This window comes from Spermophilus citellus (assembly GCF_964194105.1).
Source record: "Spermophilus citellus genome assembly, chromosome: 9".
Classification (NCBI taxonomy): Eukaryota; Metazoa; Chordata; class Mammalia; order Rodentia; family Sciuridae; genus Spermophilus; species Spermophilus citellus.
This window is the reverse complement of record NC_138191.1, coordinates 17,139,439-17,154,875: the sequence shown is the minus strand read 5'-3', so window position 1 is coordinate 17,154,875 and position 15,437 is coordinate 17,139,439. Positions and strand designations below refer to the sequence as shown.

The 15,437-nt window shown below is 36.5% G+C and overlaps 1 protein-coding gene across 1 annotated transcript in view; it reads right to left on the bottom strand.

Moving 5' to 3' along the window:
- The window catches only part of SPAG17 (sperm associated antigen 17), a gene marked incomplete at both ends in the record, with an annotated part of 210,593 nt that overhangs the window by 44,603 nt on the left and 150,553 nt on the right, over positions 1–15,437 (bottom strand). Inside the window, 3 exons of the mRNA XM_081307538.1 lie at positions 1,451–1,605; positions 4,467–4,611; positions 5,797–6,014. Of these exons, the coding sequence (XP_081163664.1) occupies positions 1,451–1,605; positions 4,467–4,611; positions 5,797–6,014 (518 nt within the window). The remainder of the gene's footprint in view (positions 1–1,450; positions 1,606–4,466; positions 4,612–5,796; positions 6,015–15,437) is intronic.

The following is a 15,437-nucleotide window of genomic DNA, read 5'->3' as shown; positions in this document are numbered from 1 at the left end:
CACTGTGATTGTCCCTCTTGTTGATTACAGTTATTCTAGTGAGTTTTAAGTAGCATCTGATTGTGGTTTGTTTTGCCCTTATCTAAGTGACTAATGATGTTAAGAATGTTTTTCTGGTTTATTTGCCATTTGTTTTTTCTTGGAGAAATTAAAATCCTTTGCTCATTTTAAAATTGGATTACTAGTCATTTTATTGTTAAGTTGTGGTTCTTTATTTATCCTATGCATTAGATAATCATTATCATATATATGATATGCAAATAGTACCTTCTGTGGTTTATCTTTTGCTTTTCTGGTGTCCTGTGAGACAAATTTATTTTTATTCAAAAAAAAAATTTTTTTTAATTGTTTTTATTTTAAACTTTTGGAATGGTATCAAAGAAACCATTGCCTAATTCGAGGACATGAACATTTTCATCTCTCATGTAAACGTTTTCTTTCATCTCTCACTTTCTTACTCCCCTTACCCTATGATAATCTACATTGAATGAAGGAGGACGACATTATTGTCAGAAGGGATAAACTGGCTTCAGTAACACAGGTTTGTTAGTGAGATCTTTGTTCATCATGTCTGGCTGAGTTCTCAGTACCTTGTGAGGTGGTATGGGGTGCCTTGGCTCCACATTCCATCTCTAGCCAGAAAAAAATGGTGAAGGCAAATCCTTTCAAGACTACAGGGACTGCAGGATGACACCAGGTAATTGTGTTTAAGAGGAAAATGGAGGGAGATGGGAGAGGTGCTAACATACATGCTCCCCCTTGACCTTCCAAGAACAAAGCTTTGCTTCAACAAGGCAAACTGCTTTCCCAGGAGTACACAGACGATATGCCCTCAGACAGTGGGGATGGACTGGAGGGAGGGACAGGGAGTTAAGAAGGAGGCTGGAAGCTGGGTATAGTAGCATATGCCTTATAATTCCAAGGGCTTGGGAGGCTGAGGCAGGAGCTTCACAGGTTCAAAGCCAGCCTCAGCAATTTAGTGAGGCTAACCTAGGGAGAACTTGGCTCAAAATACAAATATATTTTTTTAAAGGGCTGAGGATGTAGCTCAGAGGTTAAGTAAGGGTCCTTGGGTTCAATCCCTGGTATCAATCAATCAATCAATCAATCAAATAAAAAAAGCAAAGAAAAAAGAAGCTGGAAATGGCTGGAGGGGAAGTTCAGCAGATAGGCAGGGGCCAGATCATCCAAATGCTTCTAACACCCATAACACTAGCACATAGGGGGATCCTTAGCAAATGTTTGACTTATAACCTAATTCGAAGTTACCAAACCTTTGCAAAACAAAGGTTGATGAGTAATTAAAGTCCGAGAAGCATATTCTAAATTCAGGAGAAAAAAAAAATAAGAGCAGTTTCACTGCAGAAATGTTCACTGCCCTGGGGGAGTAGATTTTCTTAGCAGAATGGACACTTACCTTTAGCACTCCTCATTTTCTAACTAGACCTACCTGGTATGTTCCCTGTGGTTTTGCAATAACAGATGTTCCATCCCCAAAGGTGGCACAGCAGCTGCTGTCCTCGCAGTTGGTGATAACAGTGGCATAATATGAGTTTTCTATCCTCATACACTTCACCTGTCTGGTGATAGTCTGGGGTTCTTCAGCTATGAGCAAATACATGGAAAGCAGACCTGAGATAAGGCAGACACTGAAAAACAGATCCCATCCTGTGGATCTTGCTGCTGTCTCCTGGCTGACTGGATTCCCATGGAAAGCAGATTCCACAGGGTTGGAGTATGGCCTAGTCTGTCAATTCAGAATAATCCTTCCAGAACAAATTTTCCTGCTAAATTTAGTATCCTGTATTATTCTCATTACTCTTTTTATTTTGAATGTTTTTCAATTTGAAAAACCAAAAAGCAAAACATTTAAATTGTATTCACCAATCAAAATTTACACTTGTTGGGTCTGGGGTTGTGGCTCAGCAGTAGAGTGCTCGCCTAGCACATGCAAGGCCCTGGGTTGGATCCTCAACACCACATAAAAATAAATAAAATAAAGGTTTATGTCCAACTACAACTAAATTTTTTTTTTTAAATTACACTTGTTACTATTTTGCCATATTTGTTTTAATATTTATAATATGTATATAAGAGAAAAATTATAAAGTTGAAGTTTCTCTTGTGCCTGGATTTAACTACTCCTTACAATCAATTTTTATAATATAAATATATGTGACAAAACAATATGCAATATTTTTTTCTTTAAATTGACAAAAATTATATATTACTCTATGGAGTTGTATGAGTATATACATTACTCCATGTAATTATATGATTACATAATTATATATTACTCTATGGAGTTATATGAGTATATACATTACTATACCTACCATTTCTATACTTGCTTTTTTCTTTTTAACATTGTGTGGAAGCCTTGGGCAGTTTTGATAAGTGTGTGTGCACGCGTGTGTGTGCGTGTGTGTGCATATGTGTGTGTGTGTGATATTCCTTAGAACCACTATACAGTGTTCTTTTTGTATGAACATACCATATTTTATTTTTCTGTTCTGTTGTAGATGGATATTTATGTTTTTGCAATATTTCAATATAATACTCAGTGTTGAAAGTAGCACCTCTGTACCTGTTTCCTTGTGGAACAGAGAAGAGTATCTCTTTCTATATATACATACATACATACACAAAAACAAAATTAGTGCATCATATTAAATACATTATTTTACAGAGCAGGAGTGCGGAGATGTGGGTCAAAGGTGCAAACTTGCATATATGCAGAATGAATGTCTAGAGATCTAACATATAATATTAGGACTGTAATAGATAATATTGTATTATATAATGTAAATATTTTATGAAAGTATATTTTAAGTGTTCTTTACACACACATAATAATTATGTGAGGTGATGGACATGTTAGTTTGTCTGACTATAGTAATCATTTTACTATATGTAAAGATATCAAGGCATCATGTTACACACCTTAAATATATACAATAAAAGAAAAACAAGCTCTGGCATTTAGTAAAAGGGTAGTCAGGAAATAATTTCCCTTTAAAAATACTCCTTAAATTCAGGATAGGAAGAGTGACAGGCTCTTTGATTCTTTGAGCAGGTTCCAGTTAATTAGCAGCTGCAGCTTCCTTTGTTCTTACACTACCTTGCTGACAATAAGATATGCTCAGATTTGAAGGAAGACCATCCCAAAGTCACCTGTATATGCAAATTAGATGCCTTCAGGATCAAAGGAAACATATCTGAGGGCTAATATCCAGGATGAATGGGTCATGATTATTTGTTTTCAGTTGACACCAATGTGGACGTTAGTGTTATAAATGAGAAAGACTATCCATAAGCTAACTCCAACTGTTATCACTCCTGTCTCTGTTGAGTATAAAGAGCATAATAAATGATAGTGATGCACTCCCACCTTCATTGCAGCCATTATCACAGAAGCCAAGATCTGGAATCAATCTAAGTGTCTACCATGGATGAAAAGATAAAGAAAATAATATAAAGCTATACAATGGGAGGCCATTCAGCCTTTAAAAGGAAGGAAATCCTATCATTTGCAGCAACATGAATGAAACTGGAGTATATTATGTTAAGTAAATAAGCCAGGAACAGGAAGAAAAATACTGCAAGATCTTACTTAGATGTGGACTCAAAAAAAGTTAAACTCACACAAGTAGAGAGTAGAATGGTGGCTCTTAAGGGTTATTGACAGGGCTCACATGTGGGGGAGATGTTGGTCAAAGGACACAAAATTTCAGTTATATAGAAGAACTAAGTTCAAGATATCTATTGTAATATGGTGAGTATAGTAAATAATAATATACTTTATTTTGTATATTACTAAGAGTAGATTCTAAGTGTTCTCGCTACAAAAAAGGATGTGTTGAGGTAATGCATGTTAATTCAATTGGCTGAGTTATGTTGCTGCATATACATTTTCAGTGCATCATGTTGCATATGACAAATAGATATGATTTTAATTTGTCAGTTTATAATAAAATTAAATTAGAAACTAAGACAAATGGCAAAATACTACTACTACTACTACTACTACTACTACAAATAATAATAATAATAATAATAGCACCACAACACAGGGTTCTAATAGGTCCTGATATGGATTGCATGAGTATCCTTTGGTTGGTCTAATTTATAAAAAGTTATGTGTAACCGATGTGATTCTGCAACTTGTATTTGGGGTAAAAATGGGAGTTCATAACCCACTTGAATCAAATGTATGAAAGATGATATGTCATGAGTTATGTAATATTTTGAACAACCAATAAAAAAAGAAAAAAAAGAAAAAAATCTATAAATTGGAGAACGTGATATAAAATAAAGTACTAACACCAAAACAAACAAACAAACAAACAGATCTCTGAGAATTGAAGAAAAAAATTATTTTTCTTAGGTGTGTGTTCAACAATCTTTAAGAATTATTTCTATCTTATGCTAATGAGTTATAAAAATACTTGAAAAATAAAACTTACTTGTTTCTTGATCTTCTGGATAAATAATCTGATCTTCATAAACTTGATAAAAGGTTGTAATTCTGGTACCATCAGCATGATCCACAATCCGAGTACCATCTTTCCTTTGTACAATGACCACTTTATCTTCTCGAGTCGTCATAACCTGAACATGTACAGGCAGGGCACAATCATTGGGCTGAATGGTTAATCACCAGTGCACTTATTGTTATGCTCCACTGAATACCAAGATGGTACCATCAAAACATAGTTATTTATTTTCAAGTGAAAGTTCTAGCTTGTCTTTCTAATCTATAACTTGCCACAATCTTTGAGGCAGGCAGTTACCCCCAGTTTGCAGACGAGGAAATTTAGGCTTAGAGAAGTTAAGAAACTTGCTCAATGTCACTTAACAAGTAAGTGACTTGTAATTTGTGAATTACAAGTTAGCATCAGGACTGTGTTGACCCAGGTCTGTCTGGGAAAATGCCCACAGGTCGTCTCTCCTAGGAAACTAGAGAGTTAAATCTGGTGTGTGTGGCTGCCTTTTATTCTGGTGAATCCCCACTCTGCAGGACTATACTGGATTGGTGAACTAGAAGTTGGCTTGCACGTGTTGAGCCTAATGTCATCAGAGTGGTACATGGAGATTAGTTAGGGGATAGAGGCTACCGCTTCTCTATGTCAAGTTTCCTCATCTGTGTGCTAATATACATGGGTATTGGGACTGAATGAGACAGTGTACATAAAACCCCTGAAGGGAAGCTTGGCACAAGGAAGGTGCTGTTTAATTCAAGAGTTGTGATTTCATACTATGAATAAACATTATTCTCCATACTACTAATTTTTACGGTACACATAAAATCTTTTGTATAGTTTCTCCTTGGTGTTGAATTCTTGAGTTATTCAATGGGAGCATGGCACATTCTTAAATACACCTTGAGTTCTTTGAAATGAAGGATCATGAACAAATTTCTACCACTCACTGTGATGGGCACAGACATACAGACAAGTATGTTTAATATTAGGAAACATGTGACATCATTAATCATATATATCTTGAAGTGGTATAGAAAATCCATGACCTGTTTTTCATTTCAAAAATTAGTATTTTGTTCTGATCTGGTTACTCATGTACACATGCAAAGTTAGCATACAATATTTTTGTCAAATATACCATATAATGTTTTTAGAGTGGAGAAGATCCATCCATCCATCCATCCATCCATCCATCTGCCCATCCACTACTAACAACTATTTAAAATTTGTTATTTGCTAGACACTCTTCAGTATGTTGTTTCAGGGCTCTAATGGTTTAAAGGATTTTGCAATAAGCAGTAGTTTGCCATACCGTTCCATTGATAGGATCTGTGGACTCAAAGGATAACAATGGGGCCAATCCCGCTATTCTTTCTACCCCTTTGGTGCCAATCCGATTGCCTTCAGGTGTGGTTGTAAACCAGGTGCCCATGTGAATCTCCATAGGAGTTACTGTTTGAATTACTTCTGGTTGAGGTTCATGGGTTTCACTCTTATGTGCCATTGATGATTGGTTTTTGTGACCTTTTCCTGTGGAAATTAAAGTAGAATACAACACAACATAACATAGTTTATTTACATCATAAGTTTTGAAGCCATATAAACTACCTCAGATATCAAGACATAGACATTGCTGAGTGGTCTTCAGCAGTTATGTTATTTCTTAACAGGGAAAAATATCAGGCTATGAATATCTTAGTTCTGCCATATGAGCCTTGGCTGGATCCCCATCACCTTCCCTGAAATATACACAACTTGCTGTCTGCTGCATAAAAGCTATTCAGTTAATTTCTGTACACTTTTATATCTTGCTTAAACCTCCTTGGATCCCAGACTTGGGGTTCTGTATTCTGGATTTTAAAGTCTACCTTTTCTCTTGCATATCTGTCAAATGTTAAGATTCCTTCTTTTGACATTGAAATCTGGACTGTACCAGCTGTTAACTTCTGATTTTCCCTCACTTTTTCATTTTGTTAATCACATGTAGGCAACACTTTTCTTCAACTTTGTTCTGGGGAACATCACAAGCCAGGTGTACCTCTGGACTCTCATTAGGAGAGATGAATTTGTACCACTTAAGTACCACACTGACAAACATCTGATTCATTCCCCCATTTCCATCATCCCCAGCTGACATCCACTGGGATCAGAAAGACAGAAATGAAGGTATCCTCATAGAACTCTGAGATCAATATCTGTCTAGTATATCTACACATAGTCCATATTGTAAATTCCATATAGCTCACTGATTCTTACAGAATGCTTTTGTTGATCCATATTGTATATCCATATCTAAGGATGCAATTCAACCACACTTTGACAATTTTCTGTGCTAATTCAACAGAGCTATAAATACACATAAACATGACATCTTTGATTTTAATTTGCCTTATTAACATTTTCTCCATCACTTTCTTAAGTCCATATAAATCAACAGAGCAGTAAATTGAGCCCCAATTAGAAGCATTTTCCATTTTTTTGTGTGTGAATCCTCCAGTGTGGTCATTTCACATCACCTGTGTGGTGCTGCTGAAGAGGTACATGGTGGCACATCACCACATGATGTCTCTACCACTCAGGTACAGTTAGTATAAGATGATAGTCAAATGTAGGAAGAAGGCAATAATGCACTTCAGATGCTTATTACTTTTGTTTTTAATATAATTTAATTTTTAATAATGGTTGTGTTTAACAACCAGCTTTCATGTTTACTAAAACACTTAATAATTGGCTCTTGTGAGCCAGTTCAAGCACAACACTGAACCCATCAGAATAAAAAGATGCCCAGTACCAAGTGAACTCCCATGACCTGACAGCTCAATTCCTAGATATGTGCCCAACAGAAACATGCACATATATTCACCAAAGACATACATAAGAATGTTCACATGAGATCCGTATCTCAATCACTCTCTCAGGGCAGATTTACTCCATTTCCATGAATAACAATGAGTTATTTGTAGGTAAGATTTGACAGTATTATCAAGCCTCAATGATGATATAAACCCACAACTGGAGATAAATTGCATACAAAGATAGTAAAGGATTGGTAGTTCCAGAAGATTTTCCAGGTTTAGACCAGGAAATGTATATCAGGGCATGAGTCTCCATCTAACTACATAGGATTCAATAAATGGGGGAAACCAAAGAAAACAGACATGGAGTTAAGCCCTTCCATTGCTCTAAGATTTAACTGACCTATTTACACTTTTAGAATGTTATTGGCAATTTAAAATGTCATTTTCAGAATGGGTAGAGAAGATCCTCCAGAAATGCTAGCAAATACTTTAGGTATTAGCTTTTCTTCTACTGCTTCGCATTTCTTCTTCATCCTCTGCCTTGTCCTATTATTTTCTTATCAAAGGAGGTAAACTATGGAAAAGTCATTCCATCCTGAGGGATATGAGAAAGGGAATGGATTGGGGAATAGCATGGTATGTTCAGACAACTACTAACAGGCCAACTACTAGAAGAGGATAAATTTCAAGAAGATTTTGGTTGATGAAAGAGACTGGAGAGGAGGGTATTGACTTGGTAAAGTGCACCTTTGCAATATGATGAAAATATCAGAATTTTTCCTTTAGGTGATATTTAATAATTAAAGAGTTTGAAGATGGATAGCAATGTGGTCAAAAGATTAGTTAGATGCCTTTGGAAGGAATTTGGAGAACTATTTAATCAAAGTAGAAAAAGCAGTCAAGAGGTTTTAAACAAGTAGAGAATAAAAGACAAGAGATAAACAAGTACAATTTTAATTGGACAAATTTGGATATGAAGGGACAGGATGGATGTGAGAGGCGAGACAACACAAGGAATTGAGCATTACATGCAGATTCTGAAACTTCATCAGCTAATCTTCCAGTATTAAGAACAGAAATCAAGAACTTAATCGATACCAGCAGCGACAGAAACAGTTGGTCTCCTGGTAAGGAAAATGAGTCACATACACCTGAGTCTCACTCACTTTGTCATCAAGCCAGAGGGGCAGAGCAGAGCCACCACCCGCTCCCGGAAAAGGCCCAGCGACCCACAGGCGAGGTAGTCACGTCACCCCAATTGGAGTAGGGACAGAGCAGAGCCGCCGCCTGAGCCCGCAAGGTAGGCAGACCTGCGACCGACTGGCAGAACAGGCCCAGAGGCCTGCTGGCGTGGTACACACATCACCCCAATTGGAGTAGGGGCAGAGCAGAGCCTTCGCCCGCTCCCGGAACAGGCCCAGCGGCCCGACGGCGTGGTAGTCACGTCACCCCAATTGGAGTAGGGGCAGAGACCAAACTTAAGAGTCATTGGGATACAGGAAGGTATAGAGGTCCAAACCAAAGGAATGAGCAATCTATTCAATGAAATAATACGAGAAAACTTCCCAGACTTGAAGAATGAGACAGAATCCCAAATCCTGGAAGCCTACAGGACGCCGAATGTGCAAAATCATAAGAGATCCACACGTAGACACATTATAATGAAGATGCCCAACATACAGAATAAGGAGAGAATTTTAAAAGCTATAAGAGAAAGGAAGCAGATAACATTTAGGGGTAAACCAATCAGCATAACAGCTGATCTTCAACACAGACTCTGAAAGCTAGAAGATCCTGGAATAACATATTTCAAACACTGAAAGAAAATGGGTTCCAACCAAGAATCATGTATCCAGCGAAATTAAGCTTCAGGATGGAAGATGAAATTAAAACCTTCCATGATAAAAAAAGTTAAAAGAATTTGCAGCTAGAAAACCATCTCTTCAAAACATCCTCGGCAAAACATTACAGGAAGAGGAAATGGAAAATAACAATGAAAACCAACAGTGGGAGGTAGGATAGTAAAGGGGGGAAAATAATCAAAGAGGAAAACAAACCATGTTTAGTAACATAAATAAACAAATATGGCTGGAAGAACAACCCATATCTCAATAATAACCCTAAATGTTAATGGCTTAAACTTACCAATTAAGAGACACAGGCTAGTAGAATGGATCACAAAACAAGACCCAACAATATGCTGCCTACAGGAGATGCATTTGATAGGAAAAGACATACATAGACTGAAGGTGAAAGGTTGGGAAAAATCATATCACTCATATGGACTGCGGAAACAAGCAGGAGTGTCCATAGTCATATCAAATAAAATAGATTTCAAGGCAAAGTTAATCAAAAGGGATAAAGAGGGACACTACATACTGCTCAAGGGAACCATACACCAACAAGAAATAACAATCATAAATATATATGCCCCAAACAATGGTGCAGCTATGTTCATCAAGCAAACTCTTCTCAAGTTCAAGAGTCTAATAGACCACCATACAATAATCATGGGAGACTTCAATACACCTCTCTCACCACTGGACAGATCTTCCAAACAAAAGTTGAATAAGGAAACTATAGAACTCAATAACACAATTAAGAACCTAGACTTAACTGACATATATAGAATATACCACCCAACATCAAGTAGTTACACTTTTTTCTCAGCAGCACATGGATCCTTCTCAAAAATAGATCATATATTATGTCACAGGGCAACTCTTAGACAATATAAAGGAGTAGAGATAATACCATGCATCTTATCTGATCATAATGGAATGAAACTGAAAATCAATGATAAAAGAAGGAAGGAAAAATCATGCATCACTTGGAGAATGAACGATATGTTACTGAATGATCAATGGGTTATAGAAGACATCAAGGAGGAAATTAAAAAATTCTTAGAGATAAATGAAAACACAGACACAACATATCGGAATCTATGGGACACATTGAAAGCAGTTCTAAGAGGAAAATTCATTGCTTGGAGTTCATTCCTTAAAAAAAGAAAAAAACAACAAATAAATGATCTCATACTTCATCTCAGAATCCTAGAAAAAGAAGAGCAGAACAACAGCAAAAGAAGTAGAAGGCAAGAAATAATTAAAATCAGAGCTGAAATTAACGAAATTGAAACAAAAGAAACAATTGAAAAAATTGACAAAACTAAAAGTTGGTTCTTTGAAAAAATAAATAAAATCGACAGATCCTTAGCCATGCTAACGAAGAGAAGAAGAGAGAGAACTCAAATTACTAGCATACGGGATGAAAAAGGCAATATCACAACAGACACTTCAGAAATACAGAAGATAATCAGAAATTATTTTGAATCCTTATACTCCAATAAAATAGAAGATAGTGAAGGCATAGATAAATTTCTTAAGTTAAATGATCTGCCCAGATTGAGTCAGGAGGATATAGACAACCTAAACAGACCAATATCAATTGAGGAAATAGAAGAAACCATCAAAAGACTACCAACTAAGAAAAGCCCAGGACCGGATGGGTATACAGCAGAGTTTTACAAAACCTTTAAAGAGGAACTAATACCAATACTTTTCAAGCTATTTCAGGAAATAGAAAGAGAGGGAGAACTTCCAAATTCATTCTACGAGGCCAACATCACCCTGATTCCTAAACCAGACAAAGACACTTCAAAGAAAGAAAACTACATACCAATATCTCTAATGAACCTAGATGCAAAAATCCTCAATAAAATTCTGGTGAATCAGATTCAAAAACATATCAAAAAAAATTGTGCACCATGATCAAGTAGGATTCATCCCTGGGATGCAAGGCTGGTTCAATATACGGAAATCAATAAATGTTATTCACCACATCAATAGACTTAAAAATAAGAACCATATGATCATCTCGATAGGTGCGGAAAAAGCATTTGACAAAGTATAGCATCCCCTTATGTTTAAAACTCTATAAAAACTAGGGATAACAGGAACCTACCTCAACATTGTAAAAGCAATCTATGGTAAGCCTCAGGCTAGCATCATTCTGAATGGAGAAAAATTGAAGGCATTCCCTCTAAAATCTGGAACAAGACAGGGATGCCCTCTCTCACCACTTCTGTTCAACATAGTTCTCGAAACACTGGCCAGAGCAATTAGACAGACGAAAGAAATTAAAGGCATAAAAATAGGAAAAGAAGAACTTAAATTATCACTATTTGCAGATGACATGATTCTATACCTAGCAGACCCAAAAGGGTCTACAAAGAAACTACTAGAACTAATAAATGAATTCAGAAAAGTGGCAGGATATAAAATCAACACGCATAAATCAAAGGCATTCCTGTATATAAGCAACAAATCCTCTGAAATGGAAATGAGGACAACCACTCCATTCACAATATCCTAAAAAAAAAAAAATACTTGGGAATCAACCTAACAAAAGAGGTGAAAGACTTATATAATGAAAACTACAGAACCCTAAAGAGAGAAATAGAAGAAGATCTTAGAAGATCGAAAAATATACCCTGTTCATGGATAGGCAGAACTAACATCATCAAAATGGCGATATTACCAAAAGTTCTCTATAGGTTTAATGCAATGCCAATCAAAATCCCAATGGCATTTCTTGTAGAAATAGAGAAAGCAATCATGAAATTCATATGGAAAAATAAAAGACCCAGAATAGCAAAAACAATGCTAAGCAGGAAGTGTGAATCAGGCGGAATAGCGATACCAGACTTCAAACTATATTACAGAGCAATAGTAACAAAAACAGCATGGTACTGGTACCAAAACAGGCGGGTGGACCAATGGTACAGAATAGAGGACACAGAAACCAATCCACAAAACTAAAACTATCTTATATTTGATAAAGGGGCTAAAAGCATGCAATGGAGGAAGGATAGCATCTTCAACAAATGGTGCTGGGAAAACCGGAAATGCACAAAAGTTAAATCAAAATGGATCAAGGAGCTTGATATCAAATCAGAGACACGGCATCTGATAGAAGAAAAAGTTGGCTACGATCTACATACTGTGGGGTCGGGCTCCAAATTCCTCAATAGGACACCCATAGCACAAGAGTTAATAACTAGAATCAACAAATGGGACTTATTCAAACTAAAAATTTTTTCTCAGCAAAAGAAACAATAATAGAGGTAAATAGGGAGCCTACATCCTGGGAATAAATCTTTACTCCTCACACTTCAGTTAGAGCCCTAATATCCAGAGTATACAAAGAACTCAAAAAATTAGACAATAAGATAACAAATAACCCAATCAACAAATGGGCCAAGGACCTGAACAGACACTTCTCAGAGGAGGACATACAATCAATCAACAAGTACATGAAAAAATGCTCACCATCTCTAGCAGTCAGAGAAATGCAAATCAAAACCACCCTGACATACCATCTCACTCCAGTAAGATTGGCAGCCATTATGAAGTCCAACAACAACAAGTGCTGGCGAGGATGTGGGGAAAAGGGTACACTTGTACATTGTTGGTGGGACTGCAAATTGTTGCAGCCAATTTGGAAAGCAGTATGGAGATTTCTTGGAAAGCTGGGAATGGAACCACCATTTGACCCAGCTATTCCCCTTGTCGGTCTATTCCCTAAAGACCTAAAAAGAGCATGCTACAGGGACACTGCTACATCGATGTTCATAGCAGCACAATTCATAATAGCAAGACTGTGGAAGCAACCTAGATGCCCTTCAATAGACGAATGGATAAAAAAAATGTGGCATTTATACACAATGGAGTATTACTCTGCATTAAAAAATGACAAAATCATAGAATTTGGAGGGAAATGGATGGCATTAGAGCAGATTATGCTAAGTGAAGCTAGCCAATCCCTAAAAAAACAAATGCCAAATGTCTTCTTTGATATAAGGAGAGTAACTAAGAACAGAGTAGGGATGAAGAGCATGAGAAGAAGATTAACATTAAACAGGGATGAGAGGTGGGAGGGAAAGGGAGAGAGAAGGGAAATTGCATGGAAATGGAAGGAGACCCTCAGGGTTATACAAAATTACATACAAGAGGAAGTGAGGGGAAAGGGAAAAATAATACAAGGGGGAGACATGAATTACAGTAGAGGGGGTAGAGAGAGAAGAGGGGAGGGGAGGGGAGGGGAGGAGGGATAGTAGAGGATAGGAAAGGCAGCAGAATACAACAGACATGAGTATGTCAATATGTAAATCAATGGAAGTGTAACTGATGTGATTCTGCAATCTGTATACGGGGTAAAAATGGGAGTTCGTAACCCACTTGAATCAAAGTGTGAAATATGATATATCAAGAACTATGTAATGTTTTGAACTATCAACAATAAAAATAATAATAATGATAATATTTAAAGAAAAATGAATTAACTATGCTATAGTTCTAAAATAAATAAATTTAAAAAAAGAACAGAAATCAATAAAGTGAAGCAAACTGGCTAAAGATCAGACTGAAAGCAAGAGAAAAGGATCAGTCATGGCTGGGATTCCATTTTCAGGAACATCAGAGACTTGATACCAAGAATTCCGCCAAAAATGACTCAACTCCCAGAGAACATTTTTTTAATCCAAAGTTGTCTGTGAGCTGGTAACGACAGTAAGGTCAACACATGCCAAGGTCTGAGTAAAAGTGAGACCCCAGAAAGGTAAAAATAGCACTTAAGTGGCGTTTTGCCCTGTGGGTCTGTCAAACTGCTAGACCTTGGGTATTTGCTTTCTTAGTGTTGTATGACTTGGGGAGGAATGGAAGGAAGCCTACTCAGTCTAGAGTGGGGTGAGTTTAATATGAGATGTCTCCCAAACTCTGAGATCTAAAGGCCTATATTCTCCAAAAGAGAAGTCATGTCAAAAAAATGTAATAGCTGAAGTTTAAAAAAATTAAGATGCATGTTTTCCAGGAGATAGAACAGTTTCAAAGAGAGCTGAAAGAGATCTAAAACAATTATTCAGAATGAAGCTGAGAGGGCCAAAGCAACAGAAGTCATGAAAGACATAAAAAGGCTTTTAACATATGTTTGATAGAAATTACAGAAAAAGAGAAGAAAGAAATTATCAAAAACAATATTTGAAGAGATAGTTATGAAGAAATTTGAAGAATTAATGAAAGATGCTCATCTATAGATTCAAGAAGCCCAAGGCACCGAAGTCCCTCATAAATGAATAGAAATTCACACTTAGCCAGATCATATTGAAATTGTAATAAAAGCCTAATATTTCAAAGGCAGATTTTCTTTAAAGCAACAACAATTAGACTGACAGTCAACTCTTAATCAGCAACATCAGAAGCAAGGAGTGTGGAAGATTACTCTGAATGTACTAGGGGAAAATAGCTGTTTATTTAGAACTCTACATACAGTGGATTTTCTTTCAAGAATGAGGACAATGTAAAGACATTTCAGAAAATATCAGTTATACAGTAAATGGGCTAAAATCTCTAAAGACAAAAAAAATTTCAATTTAATTTTTAAATAGCTAGTTACATGCTGCTCTTAAGAGACACATTGAAACATAAGCCACAGAAAGTAAAATGTAAGTGTGGAAAAAGTTATATTGGCAAAGTATTAAACAACAGATGGTGGGGTCTGAAGCTGCTGTGCTATCTTGCAATGACTATTCCTTTGTTTCTCAGAACAAAGGAGGGATAACCTGGTATCTCTCCTTTGCCCTGTGGATCTGTCAAATCAACAGACCCACAGTATCAGTGAGCACATTCCACAACTCTGTTATAACATGGTTGCAACTCTATACATATATAGAAATAGAATGCCCAATCAAAATGTGTATTATCTTATATGGGAGACAAAAAGTTATCAAGGGCAGAGTAACTAACAAGAATTATATGAGAGAAGGCCCTACTGCGCTTTGGGCTAAGCCTTTGGATACCGAATCTGTTAGGCCAGTACCAGACCAATAAAATAGGCACCAATAAAACACTGTTTCTTGCTGAATGTTCCGCTGCCCTGTCTCTTTGCATGAGAATCCCACAATACTATGATAATCTAAGCACTGCAGACTTTAGGGGGAAGAAAGAATCCTAGGATAAAAAGCATTGCAAAATGATGAAAGATTAAATTTACCAAGAATGTATAGCAATTCTGAAGTTTTAAGTATCTAAAATCATATCTTCAAAATATATGAAGGAAAATCTGACAGTCATTAAAAAAGACAAACTTATTTTTCAAG